This window comes from Peromyscus californicus, unplaced genomic scaffold (assembly GCF_007827085.1).
Source record: "Peromyscus californicus insignis strain IS unplaced genomic scaffold, ASM782708v3 Scaffold_4__1_contigs__length_199733344, whole genome shotgun sequence".
NCBI classification, from domain to species: domain Eukaryota; kingdom Metazoa; phylum Chordata; class Mammalia; order Rodentia; family Cricetidae; genus Peromyscus; species Peromyscus californicus.
The window spans coordinates 29,477,254-29,503,211 of record NW_026294562.1 but is presented as its reverse complement, the minus strand read 5'-3'; the positions used below and the strand labels follow the sequence as shown (position 1 = coordinate 29,503,211).

At 38.5% G+C, this 25,958-nt stretch overlaps 1 protein-coding gene across 4 annotated transcripts in view; it reads right to left on the bottom strand.

Annotated features, from left to right (window-relative positions):
- Positions 1-5,903: 5,903 nt before the first annotated feature.
- The window catches only part of Atad1 (ATPase family AAA domain containing 1), a 93,950-nt gene continuing 73,895 nt past the window's right edge, over positions 5,904-25,958 (bottom strand). For all 4 annotated transcript variants that reach the window (XM_052762693.1, XM_052762692.1, XM_052762694.1 and 1 more), the window contains 4 exons: positions 19,822-19,911; positions 18,055-18,105; positions 10,283-10,416; positions 5,904-7,522 (listed from right to left, as the gene is read on the bottom strand). In XM_052762693.1, coding sequence (XP_052618653.1) covers positions 7,402-7,522; positions 10,283-10,416; positions 18,055-18,105; positions 19,822-19,911 — 396 coding nt within the window. In that variant the 3' untranslated portion in view covers positions 5,904-7,401. The remainder of the gene's footprint in view (positions 7,523-10,282; positions 10,417-18,054; positions 18,106-19,821; positions 19,912-25,958) is intronic.

The window sequence follows — 25,958 nt, the reverse complement described above, 5'->3', positions numbered from 1 at the left end:
GCAAGTCCTCTTGTCTTGTAACGCTGAGTACTGACTGGCTGGCCACAATGGCTGCTGAGGTGCCTTGACACTGACAGCAGCAACCATTCTCTTTAGGGCTTTCTTAAGAGGCGGTTGGCCTTTGTTCGTGTCATTTTCTAACTTGAACTTCAGATGTAAATGACTCATAACCTTAGCTGGGCACTTGCTTTTCAGAGGTGACTGAGTTGTTTATGACCCTCTGTCCAGAATTTCACTGCAAGACAATCTAAGGTGATGAAGCCAAAGTCCTTGTTCTCCTAAGAACGGATCTTATTTTCAGAACCTCCCCAGCTTCACCAACAGGTTTAAAAAGAATTACCTATACATTTCCCCCCAGCAGTCCCAGTAACTGCACTGACCTTAGCAGCTGGTATTCTGCATGCCTAAGGCAGTACATTTCCACCCACACCCTCAGTGGCCTTTAGGCACACAGCTGCTGCTGCTTCCTGGGGGCTTGACTTATTTCTAACGGTGTCATGCATTTTGTTCTCTGCTGATCCTAACCACAAATGTTAGTGTTGAGTTAGCCAACAATGTTAGTGTTGAGTTAGCCAAATGTTAGTGTTGAGTTAGTGCTAGAGATGTAGCTCAGCTGGTAGACCACCTGCCAAGCATTCATGAAGGCCTGGGTTCCATTCCCAGCACTATATAAATAAGGCACAGTGACACATACTTGTAATCCCAGCATTTGAGAGGTGGAGGCAGGAGGATCAGAAGGTCAATACTTCCTTATCTACACAGCAAGTTTGAGACCAGCCTGAGCTACAGGGATCCAGCTTCAAAAAAATTTCAAAAGAAACAAATAAATGGTACCATTTATAGCTCCTCTTTGTTTTCTCCCCAGATCTTACTTGGTTGCTCCTATTATTAATTAGCAGGACTAAGGAGGCCAAGAAATTTATGCATACATATATCAATAGGTAAGAGGTACCGAGAGGTCATGGCACTCCTCAGAAGTGTGAACAAATCCTGGAAAGGCATAAATAAATCATTTTGTCACACCTTACATCCTAGTATTTCTTTCCAACCCAAGAAACAAATCTTGGTTGTAGTTGGGTTTTCCTTTTTTTTAACTCTTTGCTCTTTGGTGGCCCGCCATGCAGTTCCCAAATAAATACAAGGAGACTCATTACGAATGCCTGGCCTTAGCTTGGCTTGTTTCTAACCAGCTTTTCTTAATTTATCCTGTCTACCTTTTGCCTCTAGGCTTTCATCTTTCTTTCTTCTACATATCTTTCTTTCCTTCTTACTCTGTGGCTGGCTGTGTTGCTGGGTGGCTAGCCCCTGGTGTCCTCTCCTTCTCTGTTCTCCTATTTATTCTCTCTGCCTGGCAGCCTGACATATTTCTCTTCCCTATTGGCAATTCAGCTCTTTATTAGACCAATCAGGTGTTTTAGATAGGCAAAGTAACACAGCTTTACAGAATTAAACAAATGCAACATAAAAGAATGCAACACATTTTTGCATCATTAAATAAATATTCTATAGCATAAAAGAATGTAACACATCTTTAATACTCCACAACACTTGGTTCCTCAATAACAGCAAGTCTGCAGTTTTGTTCCCTCATTTTCCACTTTTCTATTAGGCATCTGAATCTAGCAAGCATGTATAACTGTCCTTCCAAGCAGGAAATCAGTGAATCAGACAAGTTGGCTGTTCTTATGCCTAAAGGTTTACAAGAACTGAGCAAGTTTTGAATTACTCAAATCTCCACTGCCTATTAATAGGCAAGGTTAGATAGAGAACTGACTTTACAGGATGCTGAAGGAGTACCCACTGATCTCTCCAAACCCCAGCATCCATGTAGCTCCTTGGGGAATACTGTTACTGGGTCACAGTTACCAAATGAAGACGATATTCAAGTAATTCACAATATGCATTCTAAAATACTAATTTTGGCTTATGTTACTCAAACTATCAAGAAAAAAATGGGTAACTTACTAGAATTTGAACATTTTAGTCAGGTTCTAGGGGGAAAAAACTTTTATCATATGCTAGCAAATCAGAGTAGATTTAAAAAAACAAAACAAAAAACTCTTCATTTGGAGAAAAGTAAGCCCTTCAGAGGTAAACTCGGCCTTACCTTGGCAGTATTAGTGCAGAAAGTGTGGATAGAGTGTACGGAGCGGTGCATTTTCCCAATAAGAAGACTTAAGCAAAGAAAGTGGAATTCAGGCAAGATTCAGACAATAGTGTACTAGCTGGGATGAACTGAATCTAGAAACACATCACCTGTAAAACCAAACTGCTGGACTACAAGCCCCCTCCTTTGGATTTGGTCAAGAGCATGTCAGCAGAGGGGGCTAGACACCTTGTGTATCCTACCTTTCTTTTAGAATTAAAAACAAATGAGAACCAAGAACATCTGAAGGTGTAACCCAAACTCCTTCCAGCTCAAAACAAACAAACCAAAAAAAAAAACTCAAAAGGCCGATGTATGGGTGAGTAGGGACTTGGCTAAAACCAATCAACTCCCTCACTTAATGCTTCAGCACAGGTCCAGTGCAACCAGGACTAGAAGGGACAGGCAACGATCTGCCCTTTACCCTGTCACAGGGAAGGGCTTGTACTCACTGGAAATAAAAACCTGTATTATACTTCATTTTCCACAGCTCTCTTATACCCACTAGTATAAAAACTTTTAACAATTAAGCTATTTTATCTAGGCAGAGCTAGCCATGGTACACAGCACTCCAAGTGAAAAACTTAACAGGAACCCATGCAGCAGTCCTTGCAAGCTTGCCCACAGGAATCCCCTCTCATTCTCTGCATGCCCACTTGTTATACTGCCTTTTACTTACCGCCTGTCTGTGGCATCTCACAATCCACTGGCTATGTGCCATTCTTGTTTGTCTAGCACTCTCCCCATAATACCTTTTAGAGTGAACCACCACTCTCCTTTTGTACTTAGTATTAATGACTATGCTTGATGCCAAGGCATTTCAATAACCCAGGGAGTTCTCGGAGCAATGGGCTATTTAAACAGTTCATGCAATCTACTGGAGGATAAAAAAGAAGGCCTTGAGCAATCTTTGCTTAAAAATAAAACCCATTTGGAGCTCAAAATTTAGAACCCTGATTCTTCAGCTCCTCTTTGGTACCATGAGTCCCAACCACTTCAAATAAATTATTTTCTACATTATCTACAGTTGGTTGCTGCCAACAGAATCCTGATTAGGTAGTCTTTATAAGCCTGACTATGGCTTAGACATGCCTGTGAACAGGCATTAATGTGACACCACATCCCCCGAGTGTCTCACTCGTTCTGATAAATTCTGAAGTCTTTGTATCTTGAGAACAATGTGGTCTACACTATTTCTTGGTTACAAATTTACACATCAGTTATCACTTTGTTTTGGTGTTTGGTTTAAAACTCAACCATCACACTGGGCATATGACAGTAGGGAAACTGAGGCAGGAGGCGCCCAAGTTTCAGGATTGCCTAGGAGACCCTGTCTTAAAACCAAACACCTAAGCTGTCATGGTTTACAAACCTGTTCTTGATCCATCCCACACAGAGCACTAACATTCACTAGAACTTCAAAGCACAGAAACTAAAAAGTCTCAAAGCAGATTTTTTTTTTAAGTATGTGTGTGTCATGTAAGTGCGGGTGCTTGCAGGAGCCAGCAAAGGACTCAGATTCTCTGAAGCGGGAGTTAACAGAAAATTGTGAGGGAGAGGATTGGGTGCTGGATATCAAACTTGGATCTTCTGGAAGAGCAGCAAGCACACTCTTAACTGCTGAGCCATCTTTTCAGTCTCCTCAAAAAATGTTTAGAACTATGTATTAGACACTCACAAAAAAAAAAAAAACTCCCCCATCAGAATTTCAGTAATAACACTCTTACTAGTCATTAATATGAACAGTACACCATTTACCAAGTTTACTAGGGTAACTTCAGTTCACACTGTGAAATGATTTCCTTTTGATTTGATTTCATTTGCATGCAGTGACTCTTATATGCATTAGCTATACTTTAGCCAATTCAGTTAGGGGATTGTTTCATATGGTTCCGTCCTCTTGAATATGATTCCAAAAACATGCTGACTTGTGTAAAAAAAATTTTAAAAGATTTATCTTTATTATTTTTTTTTTTTTGTGTGTGTGTGTGTGTGTGTGTGTGTGTGTGTGTGTGTGTGTGTTTGTATGTGTGTGTAGGCAGGCAAGTAGGTTGGTAGGTAGGTAGGTAGGTAGGTAGGTAGGTAGATGTAAGTGCAGGTGCCCAGAGAGGCCAGAGGCATTGGACTCCCATGAAAATGGAATTATAGGCTACTGTGAATAGCCCAACATGGGTGCTGGGAATCAAACTCACGTCCTCTGCAAGAACATACAGTACACGCTCATAACTACTGTATCAATTCTCCAGACCTTTGAACAGAATTTTTCCAGTACATAGAGGATTCTAGAGCTTTCAGGCACCAAAATAATGCTAAGAATTTTATTCATGTAGGCTATATCCTCAGTTTTTTGGAATTCTTTTTAATATTCTGACTTTAAGAGAGGCTAAAAAAATGTAACTATACATTACTCAATTTATTTCATCCAGAAGAAAGCCATAAAAACTGTCCACAAATAACCTAATTACATTAAAGAAAAAATCCTACCGATGAGATGCTATCATTTTTATCCAGGCAACTGAGCCTCAAGGCACTGTCATCTTGCATTAAACCCATGAATTACAGATGCTAATACTAGTTTATTATGGTCCGTGCAGAATATTTAGATTACTCCAACCCAGCTCTTAATGAGTTCTGGATCTACCTGCAGGTGGGGAGTGGAACTTGACAGGAAAGAAACAGTAAAAGTTGACACTAAACTGACTCAAACACTGAGTTTATCATCTTAATTTCAAAAGGCACAGAAACAGCAGCAGCACCAAAACCTACTAGACGTCATCCAGCAGAAAGATTTCAGAGAAATGTCACACAGGCAGCCTTTTCATTTTCGTCCCTTGAGTACAGGCTTAGAGATGACAGAAATGGCTTAAGAGACTGAAACACAGCTGTGCCAACAGGATACCCACATCAGTGTATAAATAATATCATCCGTACGACAGCTAACATTTGAGCAGTAACTATGCCACGTACTCAGTGGAGTGTTTGCCTCTCTGCTATCACAATGTCTAGCTCCCTCAAGCAGGTGCCACAGGCGCCTCACAGATGAGAAACGGAAACAAGGCAGCCAGTCTTGGGGTGTACAGTTCATTAGTGGGAAGTCTGGTTCTACATCCAGTATGTACAACCCAAAGCAAAGGGCTTTGTTTAGTTTTTCGAGACAAGGTTTCTCTGTGAAACAGTCTTGGCTGTCCTGGAACTCACTCTGTAGACCAGGCTGGCCTTGAACTCACAGAGATCCACCTGCCTCTGCCTCGAGTGCTGGGATAAAAAGCATGAGCCACTATACCCAGCTCCAAAGCAAATGTTTTAAAACCTAATACCCAACTACATATGTGAAATGTCTGTCTAAAGCAGGATGGAAATTACAAACAGTAAAATTACTTAAATCATATGAAAATAGTTTCACTTACTTTATGACTCAATATCCCTACATGATTCGTGGCTGTTGGGATTACTGTATTTCTCTTCATCTGGTGACTAGAACCATAACAAATTCAGTACTATAATGGATAATCTAAAATTAATAGAAGATGAAAAGACATGAAGAAGTATATACAACACTCATGCCTGAACATGCCATTACATTAAAATTAAATAACTAAAACTCATATTAAAACAGCATAATTCAATATTAAAATGTCTCCTGTAAAAGTGTGAAATCTCAACTGCAAGATAAAAACTGTCCAAACACAAAGTTTATAAACAACAACAAAAAGCCATGATTTAAAGCAACTGAGAAAGATCAAGGACTAAGAGGAAAAAAGAATCAAAAGGACCTTTTATTGTAAATTATAAAAAAGCACATGTTCCTTGGTGTCTTGTATTCGCATTCATCTCACATCATCTTCACAATCTGCATGGCTTGCTCTGTGTTAGCCAAAGCATTCTCCTGCAGTCTACATCCACCAAAGCACAAAAGCAGGAGTAAAGCATCCAGTAGGTCTTGTGAGACATATTACCACAGAAATTAATCCAATAAACCTATGAAGATTTAGTTTTCAAAGAAATAAAACAAGTAATAAAAACAAAAGCATTTTTGCCATAATTTAATCTGTCTGATGATTCAGAGGCACCTAAAGATTGTGCTGTGGCATTATCTTCTGCTCTGTTTTATGCTGAGGTGCCTGCAACAGAATTCTGGTTACTGAGGTCTGAAAACAGAGAGCTTTATATGTGGTTCACACAGCATCAAGTGACTACAGATACAACACAGGAATTCTGATGTATATATTTGTACAATTTATACTATGCTGAGAAAAATTTTAAATTTAAGTTACAAAATGAGTATTTTTTTAGTACATTTAGTAATGACTATTTATATAAACTATCATTTTGTTTGGGTGACCAAATGAAATTTGAACATAATTAAAAAACATGTAACTTTTAAACAACATTTAAGGAACATAGCTATAGAACTGTTACACTGAAAGTCATGTACACGTATTAAAGAGCACTGAGGTGTCTCAAATCCACTGTTTTGAAAGGTTTTCAACCCATCTTACTATAAATCAATGTAAAACTTAAAGAAACCTACTCAGGTGTTAGAGCAGAATGAGGTGAACTCAATGCTGATCAGTCTGCCTAACAATCAACCACTCAATGCTGATCACTGAGAAAATCATGTTTGTTATCTGATTCTCCTGACAATCATTATAATTGAGACACATGTACAGATTCAGATGTGGTTGATTCAACCAACTGCAGAGGACATTTTCAACTTAAAAGTGGCCTAAAGAAGTGACAACTAGGAATGGCCGAATCACTGTACCTGTCAGATCCCGCCTTAAATCCAAGTTTTGCTACAGACTATCGGGTGCTTTTGGACTTCATAGTTGGGGTTAAAAAAAAAAAGTTTTCTGTATTCAAGCCTATCTATAGAATATCAAAGAAAAATGTAGATATATACATTTTGATATACACTCATACATAAACACTCACATTCACACTCACATGTCTAGAAACCAGCACCTAACCACATCCCACTCCTCACTACTAACTGAACAAATCATTTATTACTTTAAGACCAGCTTAGACTCTATAAGGCTATGACAGCATATGGCTAAAAGGTCAAACAAGCACCCACACAGGCTGACTGAACTTCCTCCTCATGATTTCGACAAGCAGTAATACCATTGACATGACAGACGGTAATAACTTAGGATCTGAGTATAAAACCACAGACAGGATCTCCCTCACTGATGTAAGGATGAGAGTGCATCCCACATGAGATCACTGAACCATACAAATGATCTTTACTTCTAATCTAAACAAACATGAGTCAAAACATTCTGAAACGCTGCATCCTTTGATTTCTTCATCTTTTCAATTGCCCGATGCAGGTCCTGCTGCTGCACAGGCCGGATTTCATCTTCATCATGACTAAAATGTAAACAAAACCATCAAATTGCCAAATCATTTCAGAGTACACCTACCTAAAATATTTTACAAAGGTTAAAAAGATGTAGGTGGTTAAAAATATACTTGTTTTTGACTATATGAGTATACCAATAGTTTCTTTCCCATTCAAGATCCCCAAGAGTTTGACAACACATTAGATCCATTCTTCTAGAAATTATCTATATACAAGAGTAAATAAATGTGAATATGAAAGTCATAAGACATGGTTTTACGATTTTTATTTTGTGTATGAGTGTTTGCCTGCATGTACATTTGTACGACATGTATGTGCCTGGTGCCCTTGGAGGTTAGAAGGAGGCACCAGATTCCCTGGAACTGGAGTTACAGACAGCAGTGAGCCACCATGTTGGTGCTCTAACCCTTTTCCAAGAGCAGCCAGTGCTCTAACCTGCTGAGCCATCTCTCCAGCTTCCTTAAAAGATACTTTTTTTTTTTTTTTTTTTTTCGTTTTTCGAGACAGGGTTTCTCTGTGTAGCTTTGCGCCTTTCCTGGGACTCGCTTGGTAGCCCAGGCTGGCCTCGAACTCACAGAGATCCACCTGGCTCTGCCTCCCGAGTGCTAGGATTAAAGGCAAAAGATACTTTTAAAAAGCACTTAGTAACAGGTAGCAAAGCAAAATGGCTGTGTAAAATCAATTACTTCACACCAAGAATGTAAGAAAGCACATTTTCATTAGAGAATGGCAGCTATCCAAACAAAGCATAATTACCACCAGAAATCAAGTTACTCTTGTGAATAGAACCAAAACCTAGCATTCCTAGGCATATAATCATGTACATGTGTAGTTTTTACAAGACAGAAATGAAACTCAACGTTCTTAATTAAAGAACAACTAATCCAAAAAAAAAAAAAAACCTAATCCAAGTCTCCTTTACTTTAATCTTGGCCAAACAAACAAACAAACAAACCTGGTATGTTCTGCTACTTAGTAGTTCACAGACACTTGGATGATTCCGGTCTAACAGCCAGATTTCACACTGACATTTGCAAGGCTTTTCAAGTGTTTTGCCTTTTATTATTAATGCAATTAACTTAAGCAAGGTTTATTTTTCCTTTTAATTTCTTCTGTTAGAAAAAAGACCTTTGGAATGTAGTGGTTTTTTTTTTTTTTTTTTTTTTTTTTGATGATGTTAAAACATTCCCAACTTGCTAGAGAATTATATGGCAGCACATGAATGGAATGCATCTCACATGGGGCAGGAGGGAGCAATATGGCAGTTGAGAGCCATGCTACTGTCTGGCAGGGACTTCATACAGAAGTAAACATGAGCTTTGAGAGCAGCTTACTATGACACCACACTCTAATTAGATTCTGACCACCACAGGCAAGTCAGGGTTACCTGGTATGAAAACTTCAGAGTAAGAAAGAGTCACACTCCTGTAACATGACTCAAAGGTACACCACTTTACTAAGGAATTCTTTACCAGAGAGCTGACATTTTTGTAACACTGCCTCAGGGGAAAGGCCTTTTGGGACTCTTTCTCAAAAGAGTTAATTGAGGGCTATTTTTGCTTGAAGTGTGACAAAAAATGATTTCTCAAACTCACCACACTCTAAATAGATTTCAAGTAAAATTGACTGACACGAGAAACGGTGTGTTAGTAACTGCTTATTGTTCAGTTGAAGCCCCCATCCACAGCAGCCCCACACTCCAGGCTCCTGAAGATAACACACTCTTTCTACTAACTGAGTTGAAAGATGCAGATACCATCTATAGGTTCTAGACAATCCTATTTTCCTAACAAAGAGGGTAAGCCTTGCTGTGGGATGTTCTGTATGGCAAATGTGTTGCTAATTAGTCAATAAACAAAACACTGATTGGCCATTGGCTAGGCAGGAAGTGTAGGCGGGACAAGGAGGAGAATAAAGCTGGGAAGTGGAAGGCTGAGTCAGAGAGACACTGCCAGCCGCCATGATGAGAAACAGCATGTGAAGATGCCGGTAAGCCACGAGCCACGTGGCAAGGTATAGATTAATAGAAATGGATTAATTTAAGCTGTAAAAACAGTTAGCAAGAAGCCTGCCACGGCCATACAGTTTGTAAGCAATATAAGTCTCTGTGTTTACTTGGTCGGGTCTGAGCGGCTGTGGGACTGACGGGTGACAGAGATTTGCCCTGACTGTGGGCCAGGCAGGAAAACTCAAGCTACAAAGCCTGGGTTTCTGTGACTCATTCTATTGTTTATCAAATGAAATTCAGCATTTTTGCCCCTTAATTCTAGAACATCCCTACAGCAATTTCTCCATTTGCAGAACTCCTGTTTAGAAAAGTAGCAACAGTGGTTTGGAGATGGCCCAAGAGGTCAAGTGCTTGCCATGAATGCATGAGGACCTGAGTTTGAGTTTGATCTCACAGTTAAAAAAAAAGGGGGGAGTGCCTGTAATCCCAGAAATGGGAAGGTGGCGACAGAAGGATCCCTGCGTTTGCTGACCAACCAGTCTAGAGATTTAGAGACCTCTGGGTTCAGTAAGACCCCTATCATCTCAAAAACTAGGGTGGAGAGCAACTGTGAGACACCTAATTCCAACCTGCAAACACACACATGAACATGTGTACATATACATACATAAACACATACCAAAAAATGGCAATAAATAAAGGAGGGAATGAGTTGCTAATTCAATTATCTTTTTCTATAAGTAGGCTGGTATAAAGCAAAACAACAATCATCTAATCAAAAAGGTTTGACAAATACCAGAAATCAAGTCTAAATAGTTACCTTTCCTCTGATGTAGAATTGACATACTCCCTGACGCAGAGGAGGGCGGCATCTCGACACATTTCTTTTAGGTCACTTCCTGAAAACCCATCAGTTTCCTGGGCAACTTCTAGAAGATCTACATGTCTATCCACCTTAAATAAACATGAAACATGCTTATAATAAATATATAAAATTAAGCAAAATATTTCTAAATATCCATCTGAGAGTTAATGTTTAATTTGTCGTAACAGCCAAGAGAAACAGAAAAGTATTGTTAGTTCCATAAAAACTTAGAAATTAAAAATTTTAATTTTCAAAAAGAAATCTAATTTTCATTATCACTACTACTGAAACATGCCTAAGTGTCTTTACACTTAAAATTCCTTTGAAGTGTAATGCTTTAATATTCTGCTACCTCAATACTAATTTAATTTAGTACTTGTTTTGTACTTCTATCTAAGCTTACAGTAAAGCCCATTAACAGGTTTGAGGGAATTTAAAACACAGTAATGTGCAGACAAAAAAGAGAAAATAAACAAGGAAATAATTTATTTGTGATTATCATCTATGATCTGAGCTCTCATTTCCATAAGCACCTTATGGGTATCATTTTCATTTAATCCTGCAAGTAAGCTGAGCAATCTTCATAGTCTGTTAATAGTCTGGAGGTCGGCAAGGGTGGACAGGCTATAGAAGTAGGATCCAACCCTATTTTCTCCCATATCTGCCATCATGATTTTCTTCACTCCGGTGAAATGCCACCTTTATTAGTTACTCAGTTTCTAATTGTGAAGTGTTTTGTTTTAAGAACAGTAATTCTAAACAAGGACAAAAGACAAAGGAAGTTGGGTGCAGGGGCACATGCTTGTTACTCCATCACCTCAGCAAGCAAGGTTCAGAAATTGAAGGCTAGCCTGACCTACCTAAGCAGCCAAAAAATGAGTACCCTTCTCAAACAAACAAATTTCAAAAGGAGACACGAGGAGAGGATATTATTCATTTCATTAAAAGAGCTTGGATGGGATCTTCCCCTTTTTTTCAGGTTTATAGAATAATTTGACAAGTACTGGCTTAAGTTGTTCTTTGAAGGTCTGAAAGAATTCTGTGGTGAATCTATTTGACCCTGGGCTTTTTCAGTTGGCGGACTTTAGTTTTTTTATTTTTAACTTTACATGAATGAATGTTCTGCCTGTATGTGTACTATGTGTGTACCTGGTGACCATGGAAGTCAGAAGAGGACATCGGATCCCTGGGAACTGGAGTTAGGATGGTTGTGAGCCATCACGTGGATGTAGGGACTGGAACCTGGGTCTTCTCAAAGAGCGACAGGTATTCTAAACCACTGAACCATCTTTCTAGCCCCTGTTTGGGAGATTTTTAATTACTGCTTCAAGTAAACTGCTTGTTATAGAGCTGTTTAAATTATTTACTGAATCTTGATTTCAATTTAGTAAATCACATAAAAATTCACCTATTTCTATTAGGTTTTCTAGTTTGGTAAAGAGTTTTAAAACTATGCCATCATGGGGGGGTTAGGGGGAAGGTGAGGGGGACGGGAGGGGGGAGAACAAGGGAATCCGTGGCTGATATGTAGAACTGAATTGTATTGCAAAATAAATTAAAATAAATTAAAAAAAAAAAAAACTATGCCATCAGGATTTTCTCAATTTCCTCAGTATCTGCTGTAATGTCTCCTGTCTCATCTCTAATTTTATTAATTCGGATCTTTGTATTAATTTTTTTGTTTGTTTGCTTCTATTTCATTAATCTCTGTCATGATTTTAGCTATTTTTCTTGGTCCACTGCTATCGAGATTTTTTTTTTATTTCTTGTTTTTCCAATGCCCTAAAGGCATCATCAGGCTATTTGATATCTAATTATTAATGTAGAAACTTAGAATTGCATATTTCCTACTGCCTGCTATGTAGCTATGACCTTCAAATTACAGTGTCATCTTCCTTAAACGGAAATGTAAATGACAAGAAGTTATTTATCTTTGATAAAAAGGAAACTGAACTTAGAGGCTAAGAGAACTGTGCAAGAAGCAACACACACACACACACACACACACACACATACACACACAAATAAATACTAAATAAATTTTAAAAAGGAAAAATGATAGGCTATCCTAACAACAATCTTTTAATTTAGGGTACAGAAAGCAGAAGCAAAATCCTAGCTAAGAACCTGTTGGGCATAGGGAATGTGTACAACTAGGCTGGAAAGAGAGCAGAGGTTGGATTTTACACATGTATGTCATAAAATGTTAAGGTTACTACCAAGAGTATGTAAGTCCAAAATCAGTACAGGAAGAGAAGAAAGGAAACAGGAAATGTAAATACACTGCTGCACTGAGACTGCAGTGGGGGTAGAAAGCCAAAACAAGGCACATTTCATGGAAAGAACTAGTTAAGAACAAACCAGTTCAAGCTCACAGTAAGAACAAATGCAAACAACTAAACTAAAGCAAGATTATAATACAATAAAAATGGGGCTGAGTATTAAGGCAGTCACATATACTGAAAGAAGCAGGCTCTGTGTTACACTTGGGAGGCAGAGCCAGGCGGATCTCTGTGAGTTCGAGGCCAGCCTGGGCTACCAAGTGAGTTCCAGGACAGGCGCAAAGCTACACAGAGAAACCCTGTCTCGAAAAACCAAAAAAAAAAAAAAAAAAAAAGAAAAAAAAGAAACAAATGCTTAAAAACTATATGCAAGGCAAATATTAAATGAAATGAGCATGATGTTCTTTTAGTTGCATTAGATCAGATTTAGGTGCAGTAGAGTACAATCTTTTCATAAAGCATATTTAGGGAAATAAGTCATTGCATAACAAGAAAAACTTCACTAGGAAAAAAAATCCTTCTGTACCTGTACATACACCTATCATTTCAGAATATAAGCAGCAAAAATTAACTATGAAGCAAATGAACAAGCCACAATACTAACATGTCTTGCTTATATGCTGATAGGTCACATAATGAAGTCTGAGTCTACTTAGTAACATGCAAGCATGATAATGATGCCTTTATTAAATGTATGTTATCAATGTGAGACTTTTAAAAACAAAACTGAATGAATTTTAGATTTTACTGAAGCAGTATTATGCCTTTGTCATATAAAAACCAGTAAAAGAGAAATGAGACATTTGCAAGTCAGCAATTAACCAAGGAACATTCATATTTTGCATTATAAACTGATTAAAGACTAATACGTATGCTTTCATAAATACAAAACAGAATGCTAAAGTTTCTGTACCCACAACAAAAATAATTCTAAAAATTTCCAAAGACCTTATTGTATCTAAAAAAAATTTTTAAGACCACTAAAATTGGTTTAAATTACATGAGTCATTTCTTAAGTTTGAATGAGACCTTAAATTTCATCATTTATATTCACCATCTATATGTGACTCATCTACATGTAAAACACCTACTCCAGCCCACATATGTTGTTCAAAAACATTAAGTTACCAAGCATGGTGGCACATCTTTGGCAGGCAGGTCTCTGTGAGTTCAAGTTCAAGGCCAGCCTAATCAAGTTCCAGAACAACCAATGCAGTGAAACCCTGTCACAACAAACAAGTAAAAAATGTTGGCCTGGTGGTGGATGGCTCATGCCTTTAATCCCAGTGCTCAGTAGGCAGAAGTAGGCGGATCTCTGTGAGTTTAAGGCAGGCTGGTCTACAGAGCAAGTCTGGGCTACACAGTGAAACCCTGTCTCAGGAAGAAAAAAAGATTTAAAAAAAAAAGAATTTCCTGAAACTATATAAAACATTTCATGACTATATGTTGATTTCTTAGGAAATGCTATCTAGCTTTTATCTTGATGATCTAAACTGATATGTTCCTTCAACTTCTATATACAGTACACAGACTTGCTAGAGTGGACACATGACAAATTTTAGTGATGATGGGAGGTGTTTGGTCCATGATAGAACGGTCATGGATGTATTAATGTTACCTGTCAATGAGTTAGTACCAAATTTCAAGTTTGGGATTTTAACTTTTTATTTTTGCTTTATTTTTGATAACTGTTCCTGAGCTTTTCATGAAGTATCAGAACGTGACCATGTACTGTCATCATGCACTCGAACTTTCTGACATCCAGAATTGTGAACTAAATATTCTAATTGTAAACTATTACATTCTGATACAACAGCAGAAAATGGCCCAACATGAAACAAATTAGGGTGCTGGAGAGATGGCTCAGTGGTTAAGCAGATTGCTCTTGCGGAGGTCCAGGGCTCCATTTCCAGCACTGACATGACGGCCCCCAGTAACTCCAGTTCCAGTTGTCAAACTGTCTCCTTTGTCCTCCACAGGCACTCACACATGGTGCACTTAAATCATGCAGGCAAACCATCCACACACATAAAATAATAAACCTTTTTTCTTTAAAAGAAACTAATTAAAGCACTGCTTCTAAAGAAAACAAAATCAGACAAAAAGGTGTAACCAGAAAGAACTTCACTGTCATAAGTGATGATCCATCAAAAATAATGTTTTTGTTCTTTAGTAAGACAATCTGATTCTAAAATCCCTATAGGAAAAAATAAAATTTCCCTGAAGGACAGAAAGGTCTACCAACATGAGAGGTTACAGCTGTCTCCGGTGAAGACAGTATGGAGCGAGGACAAAAAGACACAACAGCCCCTTAACCATCACACACCACCTGTGGCAGGTGAGAGAGCTGGCCCTGGGGTCACAAGAGTGGGAGAGCTGGCCCTGACCATCACTGGCTACAGTGCTTCCTGTCTGGGCAGCACACTAGAGCTGACCCTGTTGTTAGGGACACAGGGGGCTGGCCCTGAGAGCGTGAGAACCAACAGCAAAGCTGACTCGGCCCCTCCCTCATCTGTCATGTGGTGGTATGGGTGAGGGAAAGATGCCCTCCCCACTCCACGCCGTTCTACCTCTGGCAGGTGAGAGAGCTAGCCCCAGAGCCATGACAGTGAGAGAACTAGCCCAGCTCTACACCACCTACAGCGCACAGGAGAGCGGGGTCTGCACCCTGCCTGGGCAGCACACTAGAACTGACCCTGTTGTCTGGTTGCAGCTGAGCCAGCCCTGAGTGTGTGAGAGCAGGAGAGCTGACACTCCCATGTGCCGCCTGCAGCAATCGGGAAAGAGGGCCCTGCCCCTTGCCTGGGGATATGAGTAAGGGGGAGAGGGCCTGAGGGCCTAAGAGTAGGAGAACTGGCCCTGCTCCTTGCTGTAGTCTGCAGTGGGTGAGCTAGCCTGGGCTGTGCTGGAGAGCTCATCCAGGTAGTGACAATGAGGGAAAGCTGACCAGCCCAGCTACCACCCAGGCCCAGAACCAGGGCTATGAGTTGGCCACCCCAACATCCACATTGTCTATGAACTGTTGAGCATGTCAAGAGGATGAACCTACAGATCCAAAACAGCAGGATCTCCACGACACAGGACAACAACAGGATATCCAAGAGGAGCCCCAGTGAGGGCCCATTATCGGTGATGTGGCAGAAACCAGAGGCCTCAAGGCAGCCCAATGAATCATGGCAGTGAACACATGTAAGTAAAGATGAACAGACTAAAGAGTAAACTGTGTGTCCCAACAGACCACACTACAGCTTCCACAACAAGTTTTTGTTTGTTTGTTTTGTTTTGTCTCTTTGTTTAGTTTAGTTTTTCTTTTAAATTTGGTTTTGCTTGGCAGGGAGGTTGCAAGGGCAGAGGGTGGTTCGAGAGGACAGAGAGATAAGTGGGATCGAATGCATGATGTGAAATCCACACAGAATCAATAAAAGTAAGAAAACAAACCCCACAAAGGCTGAACAGACTAATCAGCTGATTCAGTCTAGGTTTTCTTTTTTTTTTTTTTCCTATTAAACCAGAAGCAGACTTTATTCCAGAAAAATAAAAATAAATTAAAATAAAACACTGCAGGGCACAAAAGCTTATCAGCTAGCTGAGACCAGCTGGAATTCTGGGGCTGTGGCAATGGAGGCGGGTACTGGCCCCCTTTTATAGTGTCAGGCATGGGGTGCATGCTCGGACTCATGGAGAAACAACTATAAAAGTTAACTTTGGTCTAGGCAGTTGTTGGCTATAAGGGACAAGGGGGTTAAAAGTTAACCCATGGCTGTTGACAGAGGAGCTGGCTGTAAAGCAGACAGCCATTATTAGCAGTTAACCCTTAGAGCTGATGATTGTCAGTTTTCATCTCTTAAGCTTATAATTTTATGATACGGATTTTAGTACAGATTGGTAACACTAATGTATCTAAAACGTTTATGTCATTTTTGTAAGATCGTTTGTGTAGGCCTCAGAGGATTAAAAGAGTCGTAAAACCGGGATCCACTTCACAGAGGTTGGAAGGACCCCAGATAAGTACAGCTTATTCCTAAAGATGGTATTTTTTTTCTCTCTCTTGGTCTTGGGACTCTTGCTATTCCCAATTACTAAGGACATGGGCCTAAGGGTTCCAAATAAGTTCATAAATTTTAACTTCTGTTCCTAGTTGAAAATTGTCTCAACAGGTTTCCACTTGGCTGACAAGACACTCCAAGCTTCAGCTGCTGACTATACTGCTCTGGACTTGCTAAAAGCTGGCATGGACCAGCCCAGCCAATATGAATGATCCTTGTCTCCAGCTGGGTCAAATCAGATGCTTCTGATAAATGCCCCATTGCCTAAATTCCCTCCTTACCTGTGACTAGCCTTTTTTAGCCTTCCTGGGCCCTGACTAACTACACCATGATTCAGCTTGAAGCAGCTATACAAGAGAATACATCATCCCTGCTCCCAAAACAGGATAAATAGGCCAAGTCAAAGAAAAACTCCCTAACACAGGGGAGTCAAACTGGCTAACTATAATGCCCATTGATATACCAAGAAAATGGGCCCAGAGTTATCAACTGATAAGATTCATTAACTAAAATGATTCTACAGTAAGATAAGACATTTAACTTTCTTTATACAGAACCAAAAAGGTTATTATATGGCTTACAATTATTATTTTATATAAATCATTCAAGATTATAATCTGGCTTATATTCAGACCTAAAAGAATCAAAGGTTTGATTCTGATTATAACTTGACGGGGGAACAAAGGGTCCAGGAATATAAAAAGTCTAGGTTTTCTTAACAGACTCCACTAAGGGAAAGCCACATGCTCAGTCACTGGCATTGGGATAGCTAAGCATCCACTCAGAAAAATGGTAGAGCAACATTATAGTTTAAAATCCATATAAATTCCAAATATATCAAAGATTTAAAAACTTAAGACAAAGCTGGAAAGCAGAGGCAGGAGGATCTCTGTGAATTTGAGGCTAGCCTGATCTACAGAGTGAGTTCCAGGACAGCCAGGACTGCTGCACAGAGAAACCCTGTCTCAAAAAATAAATGAATGAATGAATGAATGAATGAATGGAAGGAAGGAAGGAAGGAAGCAAGGAAGGAAGGAAGGAAGAAAGGAAGAGCAATAAAGTAAAAACAAGAAACAAAATGGAAAACAGAAATAAAAATACAGCAATAAAGTAAAAACAAGAAACAAAATGGAAAACTTCTTTAAAACATATTCTTACATAAGCATAAAATGTTGTGAAAAATACCACAGTATTTTAATCTGTAAACACACTACTCTTTAAAAAACTACTTCAAATATATCGTATTTATTGAGTTACATTAACAGTGCAGAATTTATCAATAATTTAGGTGAAGTGTAAAGCTACATTATTCTCAGGTACCTTCTTCATTTCTTTCTAAAATGACCTTACAAACAAAAACATATTATAGGATGAGAATAAATCATAATTCTCTACTTACATTTTCATTTTTCAGGATGAGTTTCAAGATTGCTTCTCTTTGTTTTAGAGCCTAAAACCAAGGAATTTTCCAATTAGCATTTAAAAAACCTACTGGCCAACTAATTTTTGTTTTTCTTTTGTAAGTTTTTAGATAATAACTGAGAGGAAATGCTAAGCTGGTAGAGGTTAAAGCAATGTATCATACAACGCTCTACAGTAACATCTGAGTTAGTCCAATGGATTCTGTTTCTCATTCATGTCTGACAAATACACTCAGTATTTATTGAGTTAAAATAATATTAAAATAACAATGTCTTTCCCATTTTTCTGACACAGAGTATGCCTTACTGGAACTTACTATGTAGACCAGGCTGGACTCAGCCTGTGGCGATTTTTTTGTCTCTATCCCACACATGCTGAGACTACAGCATGGATGACCATGTCAGCTTTTCCTATACAGTCCTATAGTCTTCATTTTTTCCTTTATTAAATTTATGAAAGTTCATCATCAAAAAACACCTTTTAGTTAATTTTTAATTAAGGCTTTTCTTTGTTTTAAAAATTAGCATACAAAGTAACTGTATCATGGCATTTCATACATGTGTCCTTTTCATTAATAATTGGAAGACATGATAATACTGTCTTGGTTCCTCCACTTCAATAAAAACTTCTGTGCTCACGAATATTAGGATGTAAATGTTAATGATTTCCTTCAGTGATACATCATATTTTCACATCAGAGAACAGAGACTACACTTAACTCATGTTATAAAATGACATAAAGCTGGTTGTACTAGAGCATACCTCTAATACAAGCACTTGGAAGGTGGGGAAAGGAGGATAAAGACCTCCAACAATCCTCAACTACACTGTGAAGTCAAAATCAGCCTGGGCTACATGAGAACCTAGCTAAACAACTAAAGCCAGGTGATGGCGGCATATGCCTTTAATCCCAGCACTCAAGAGGCAAAGCCAGGCGGATCTCTGTGAGTTCGAGGCCAGCCTGGTCTACAGAGGGAGATCCAGGACAGGCACCAAAACTACATAGAGAAACCCTGTGTGGAAAAACAAAAACAAAAACAAAAAAAAACTGACTAAAGTCACAATTATATGATTTCCTACAGAAACTGTAGGGTGTTGAGAAGTTCTAACAACCTACTTGAGGGTACATCTTAACAAAAAAGAATGCTAGAAAAAGACAGCAATGAACAAAGGTGTAGTAGCTCATTCCTGTACATCAGAACTTTGGAAAGTGAGGCAGCAGGAGGACTGCCCTGAGTTTCAAGTCACAGAGTTAAACTCTAGTCTCAAAACCAAACCAAAGTAGTAAACTCGGAATGCTGTCCACACTTTACCTTCCTTAGCTAGAGCAGAGCACAGTGGTTCCAGAATCATTATCCATCAGAGAGAAGCCCCAACTAACTGTTAATAATAAATCGCAGTTGTTGTTCTTCAGGCTAGGTATTCAGAAAACAACGGTCCTTTAACCTCTAGTTCCCAAATTCAGCTCTGTTCTTCTAAACCTTCAATTCTATTTTCTTCTGTGTTTTCCTAAGGTAAACTACTAGATAAAGTATGCAGGCAATTTCCAGTTAATGATCTTCTTGGGGAAAGAGCAACTGCACTGATCTTATTAAAGAAAAGGAGTCAGAAAGGACCCAGCCTCGTGGAGTTTCTGATACCTCTCTTTTTCATAAAGAAATCCAAAGAAACAAAACAATTCTTCTTAAAAACCGACTTAAAAGGCAACTATTTCCCTTTACAAAATATAACTAAAACTACTTACAGGCTGGTTGATATGAAACCTTGTAGGCATTCTTCTCATTATAGCCGAGTCAAGGTCTTGAGGGCGATTGGTAGCTCCCATCACTATGACCTAAACATATAAACAAGGCATCAAACTCCACCAACAATAAATATTCTCTGAGGTCCTTATCATTAAGACTTAGAAATGGCCTTTAAACTAACCTTTTTAAGAGAAATCTCACTGTAACCCAGCATTACTCAAATGTTTATAAGAAAAACTGAAGTTAATCATATATTTAAAAAGAAAAATCAAACAATGGCGTATCTGGACAGACTAGTGAAACACACTTGATGTCTACTAAAATATCTACTCTTTAGTTATAAGAACCATTATTGAAGAAGTGTAGGTTTTTTTGTTTTGTTTTGTTTTGTTTTTTTGGTTTTTCGAGACAGGTTTACTCTGTGTAGCTTTGCGCCTTTCCTGGAACTCACTTTGGAGACCAGGCTGGCCTCGAACTTACAGAGATCCGCCTGGCTCTGCCTCCCGAGTGCTGGGATTAAAGGCGTGCACCACCACCACCCGGCTAGAAGTGTAGTTTTTAAAAATGCTTGTATTTCAAAAAAATATGGTCAATGAGTACCTATACATATATATACAAGTATTATAAAAATGTTAAAATGATTTGTATTTTATAAAATATGGTTCCAATACATCTTGGGAATGTGAGTGGAAGGGTTCCTGTAAGTCCTTTCATAAAGTTATGAAACAACCCATAAGTATGAAGATTCTGATGGCAGTAATATATATCAGTTGCTTTTTCTTCTATGTTTCACATCATCATCTCACTGTACTACCGGCTCTGTGGGTGTTAAGCTAAATTTAAGAATTGTATAGAATTTTTGTTTGAAGTTTCAAACAAAAGCTGGATGTAAAAGAAAACATCAAATTGCTGGGCAGGGGGTGGGACAACTTAGTAGTAGAAAGCTCGCCTAGCATATGTGAGGCTCTGTGATCAATCCCCAGAACCCTGAAAGAGACAAATGAAGAATGGGGGAGGGAGGGAGACTGAATTTTAAAAACAAAAGGAAAAATACACTGGTGGCCCTACTAACTTCTGTGTATACTTATAAAAGATGCAGAAATGAAAACACAATAGAATTAAAGACAAAGATACTCAAATAAAAAAAATTTCTTTCTTTTTTTTTGCTTTTTCGAAGCAGGGTGTCATTATACAGCTCTGGCTGTCCTGGAACTCACTATGTAGACTAGCCTCAAACTCACAGAGGATCTGCCTGCCTCTGCTCCCCAGGGCTTGTATAAAAAGCATACACCATCACATCTGGTGAAAATTTCTTAAAGATATCAATAACCTAATGACAGCATAGACCTACTATACAAAATTAATTTGTTATTATTATATAGGAGTATATTTACTTAGCCTTACTTTATTTCTGTCTGACAGTTTTAGATTTCTCAAATAACTCTAGAGCAAGTTTTTAAAATATCTATCAAATTTTATCTATTTTTCTCTTTACATTTAATGATACTCAAAATCACAGAACACAATTATTATTAATTAGCCAAGTCTGCCACCTAGAGGGAGGAACTACAAGTACACATTAACGTTCCACAACATTGAGCAATTCTGTGTAAAGATCAAGTGGTCTTAATCCCCATGTTCATTTTCCTTTGATTTCCTACAATTTATTTAGTAAAGTGACTGAAAAAAATTCAAATGTTTATCAAATGTAAAAGAAAACTTAAAAGTGACTTAATGAGCTAATAACAGAATAAGGAAAAAACACAAAGAGCTGGTCATGGTCTCCTGAGTGCTTTGACCCCATCACTTAGGAGACAAAGGCAAGAAGATCTCCAAAGTCAAGGCCAGGCTGGTCTACCTAGTGAGCTCCAGACCAATCAGTGCTACACAGTGAGACCCTGCCTCATTTAAAACAAAATATAGAAGGATGTTTTGATATGCTATTAGGAGGAATGTGAACTAATATTGAACAATGCTTGTTGAAAACTGCAAAAAAAAAACACAAAAGGAACCTTGTTTATCTAAGGCAATGTTCTAAAAAGAAGAAACAAAAACAAAATATTGAAAAGTGAGCTAAAGAAGCTGTATTTTAAGATAAATTCCAGGTAAACAAAGAAGCCTAAAACAAAGTAAAGATTTCAGTATGGAAGGTGAAGTACTAGAAACAAAATCAAGGAATTGAAATTAATCTAGATAAAATAACCTAATAAATGTGTATAATAAGGAATTCATGATAAAAACTAAAACTATTTGTAGTTTGTTTAAATTTATTTATTTATTTTTTTTGGTTTTTCGAGACAGGGTTTCTCTGTGTAGCTTTGCGCCTTTCCTGGAACTCACTTTGGAGACCAGGCTGGCCTCAAACTCACAAAGATCCGCCTGCCTCTGCCTCCCAAGTGCTGGGATTAAAGGCGTGTGCCACCACCACCCGGCGTTTGTTTAAAATATTAAGGAGTGCTTTTTAAGAGCACTTATACATGTATCAAATAAGTTATGAGTTAAATAATTAAGTTAAAACTCAAATTCAGAAACATGAAAATTTTTAGCATTTAAGAACAAAATCTAAAGAATGGTTGTTAAATTAAAAACAAAGCTCAAAGTATGGAAATAATTTTATTATTTCACATTGAAAATGAGATCTAAATTTATGCTTCAAATCTTAATTGATGGAGATATTAAAAACACCATTATTCTTTATGTCTCACTTCTCCAAGAGGAAGACTGTGTCATTCGTTGCTAAGGTGCCCAGGTGTGACGACAGGCTTCAACGATTATTTACTATTTTTGTTTCTTTTGTGACCAAGTTTGTAAGAAAGCTACCTAAGGTCTGAGCACTATCAATAGTCACTGAAAAGTTAATCTGAAAGAAAAGCTAACTGGTTCATGAAAAAGTAGAATATATCTAAAACTCTTATTCAAGATTATAAATATAAATTTAACTCTTTCAATATACGATAAAAAAAGAAAAAAGGAACATCTTCATTTCTCTCCTCAAACCAAACACATCCTTAATGAAAACAGCAACTGCTACTTGTAAAAAGAGAATTGTGGTTTTTCTAACCAACTAAAATTCCACACCAGAACCACCCCGAGCTGAGGAACTCAGATGAAACATCCCTGGAGACTCCTCAACTGCCTGTGTCTTCTGCTCTAGAGGCCTGAACACCAGACTCTGAAAAGGTATAATCTTCACACATCTCTGACATGATCTAACCACCCAACATTCAAACACATTAAACATCACTATTTAGAAAAACTAATTTGGGGCAGCTTATAAGGTATTTCCATTAATAAATCTTACACTTTTAATTTTTGAGATGGGGTCTCTGTGTAGCCTTTGCTGACCTGGAGCTCACTATACAGACAGGCTTGGCTTCTAACTCATAAAGATCCACCTGCCTCAACCTCCCAAAAACTGGGGTTAAAGGCATGTACCACCATGCCCAGTTTATTTTTAAGACAGGGTCTTACTATGGAGATATGACTGATCTGAACTCATAAAGTAAATCAGGCAGGCATCAAACTGTAGTGATTCTTACTTCACCCTTCTAAATGCTGAGATTACAGGCATGCACCACTGGCCTAGGCCAATCTTATACATTCATTTGAGCCAATTATTAATAGAAAATGTTTCCATAACTATTACCCACATTTATGGTGTTATTTCTTCTCTAACCATTATATTAAAGGCTGTTCCCTTCATCATAAAACTATATTTCAAAGAGGCGATGAAAAAGGAGGACATGTGATTTCATTTTCCTCAGAATGATATGGTTCTGACTTCTAATTTATGGTAGTAGGGTGAAATTAAGAGATTCTTAAGTGCTGTGGGATGTTCTGTATGGCAAATGTGTTGCTGATTAGTCAATAATTAAAACACTGATTGGCCATTGGCTAGGCAGGAAGTGTAGGCGGGACAAGGAGGAGAATAAAGCTGGGAAGTGGAAGGCTGAGTCAGAGAGACACTGCCAGCTGCCACGATGACAAACAGCATGTGAAGATGCCAGTAAGCCATGAGCCACGTGGCAAGGTATAGATTTATAGAAATGGATTAATTTAAGCTGTAAGAACAGTTAGCAAGAAGCCTGCTACAGCCATACAGTTTATAAGCAATATAAGTCTCTGTGTTTACTTGGTTGGGTCTGAGCGGCTGTGGGACTGGCGGGTGACAGACATTTGTCTTGAAGTGCACATCAGACAAATGAGGCCAGGACTCATGAGAAAAACACTGAAGTGTTTGAAAAGCCATCCAGTAGAAACAGGTCTTGACTCATAGGTAGCAAACACATGTGCAGAGCCAGGGAAACAGTTCAGCAGTGAGGACATTTGTCACCAAGCCTGAGTTAGAATCCTGCGTACCTACACAGTAAAAAGAACCGACTCCTGAAAATTGTCCTCTGACCTCTACATGCATGCTGCAGCATGAATATCCTCCCTTTCTCATACCAAGTATTTTTTAATTTAAACAAAAACACATATACATAGAAACACACAACTCCTGAGACTTCATAATTTGCAGCCAAGTAACATGGATAACTCTTGAATGTGTTTGTAATGAAAGAAAAAAAATGTGGCATGAGACTGTAATTCCTGCCCTTCGTAAACGATTTAAAGTTCGAAGCCAGCCTAGATGACAAAGGTTTGTCATCCTGACTGGACAGTAGTTTTCTCCCTTCCACTGCACTTGTATCTAGCATGTAGAAAATTTATTAGTGTTTTATCACATACAAAGCCCTCAAAGTAGGTGAGATTTCACTTGCTCTTTTTATTTTTGCATTGCAGTGATGGGGATTGAACTCAGGGCCTGCTAGGTAAACACTAAATTACATCCCTAGTCCTTGATTTTCCAGATAGGCCTCACTGTATACCACAGGCTGGTCTGCAACTGAGGATCTCGCTCCTCAGTTTCATAAACATCGGAATCACAAGCTTGTAGTACTATACCAGCCAACATTTTTTTTTAGGCAAGATCTCACCTCACCATGTAACCCAGGCTAGCAAGAGACTTCTGAAATCCTCCTGTTCCTACCTTCCCAATGTTGGAATTACAGGTGGACAACAATGAACATTAACTCAATTGCTGTCATTTAAAAAAATATTTATTTTAGACTTACTTTATGTGTATGAATGTTTGCCTAAATGTATTTATGTGCACTGCTTTGCATGCCTATTGAATCCTCTGAACTGCAGTTATATATGGTATAACATGGGTGCTGGGAACTGAACCTGAGTCCTCTGCAAGAAGAGCCTGTATTCATACTTTCTAAACTATCTCTCCTCTCCCAATGTTGTAATTTGTTTTTTAAGAATAGTTTATTAGCGGCTGGAGAGACGGCTCAGCAGTTAAAAGCACTGCCTTCTCTTCTAGAAGACCCAGGTTCGATTCCCAGCACTCACAAGGCAGCTCGCAATAGACTGTAACTCCAGTCCCAGGGGATCTGACACCTCCACACAGGCACACATGCAGGCAAAACACCAATGCACATAAAATAACAATAAATCATTTCCAAAAAAAATTTTTTAAAGATTTTTTTTTCATGGAAAAAGAAAAAGATTAACTAAGAACACCAAATTAAAAATATTCAGTATTATGGTAGTGAATCTGTCAGAAGTCAGTATTTATGGGAGAAATGTGGAAGCAAAATAAATTATCTGACTGGCTATAGTTACAAAACTTCCAGGTTTTGTGTGAAATGGAGTCTCACCATGTTGTTGCTCCGGTTGGCCATACACTTTCACTCCTGGCGTCCTGTGTAGCTAGGACTACAGGTGGAGGCCAATGTGCACGGCTGGTTTTGTCTGGATTAGTGGGGAGGAAGTCTTAGTCCATAGCCACATTTGGGACTGAACACATGGGTGGCTCCAGGGGATAAGATTACAGTATTTTGTTTCACATACACCTTTACCAGAAATTACCCAAGTTAAGCCTGGCTTATATTTGCAATATAAAAGGGTTAAGACTACTTGTGAAGTCTCATTTCTCTTCATTTTAATTTTGTATTCTCCTCTTCCAGGAATCTACTCTACACATAGAGCATTATTTTTCGTTATGACCATTAATGGAACACTATAGAGGCAAATACAAATCACTGTTGATTCTATGTACTCTGGGGTTCAGAGTCACAAAGCAGCAACT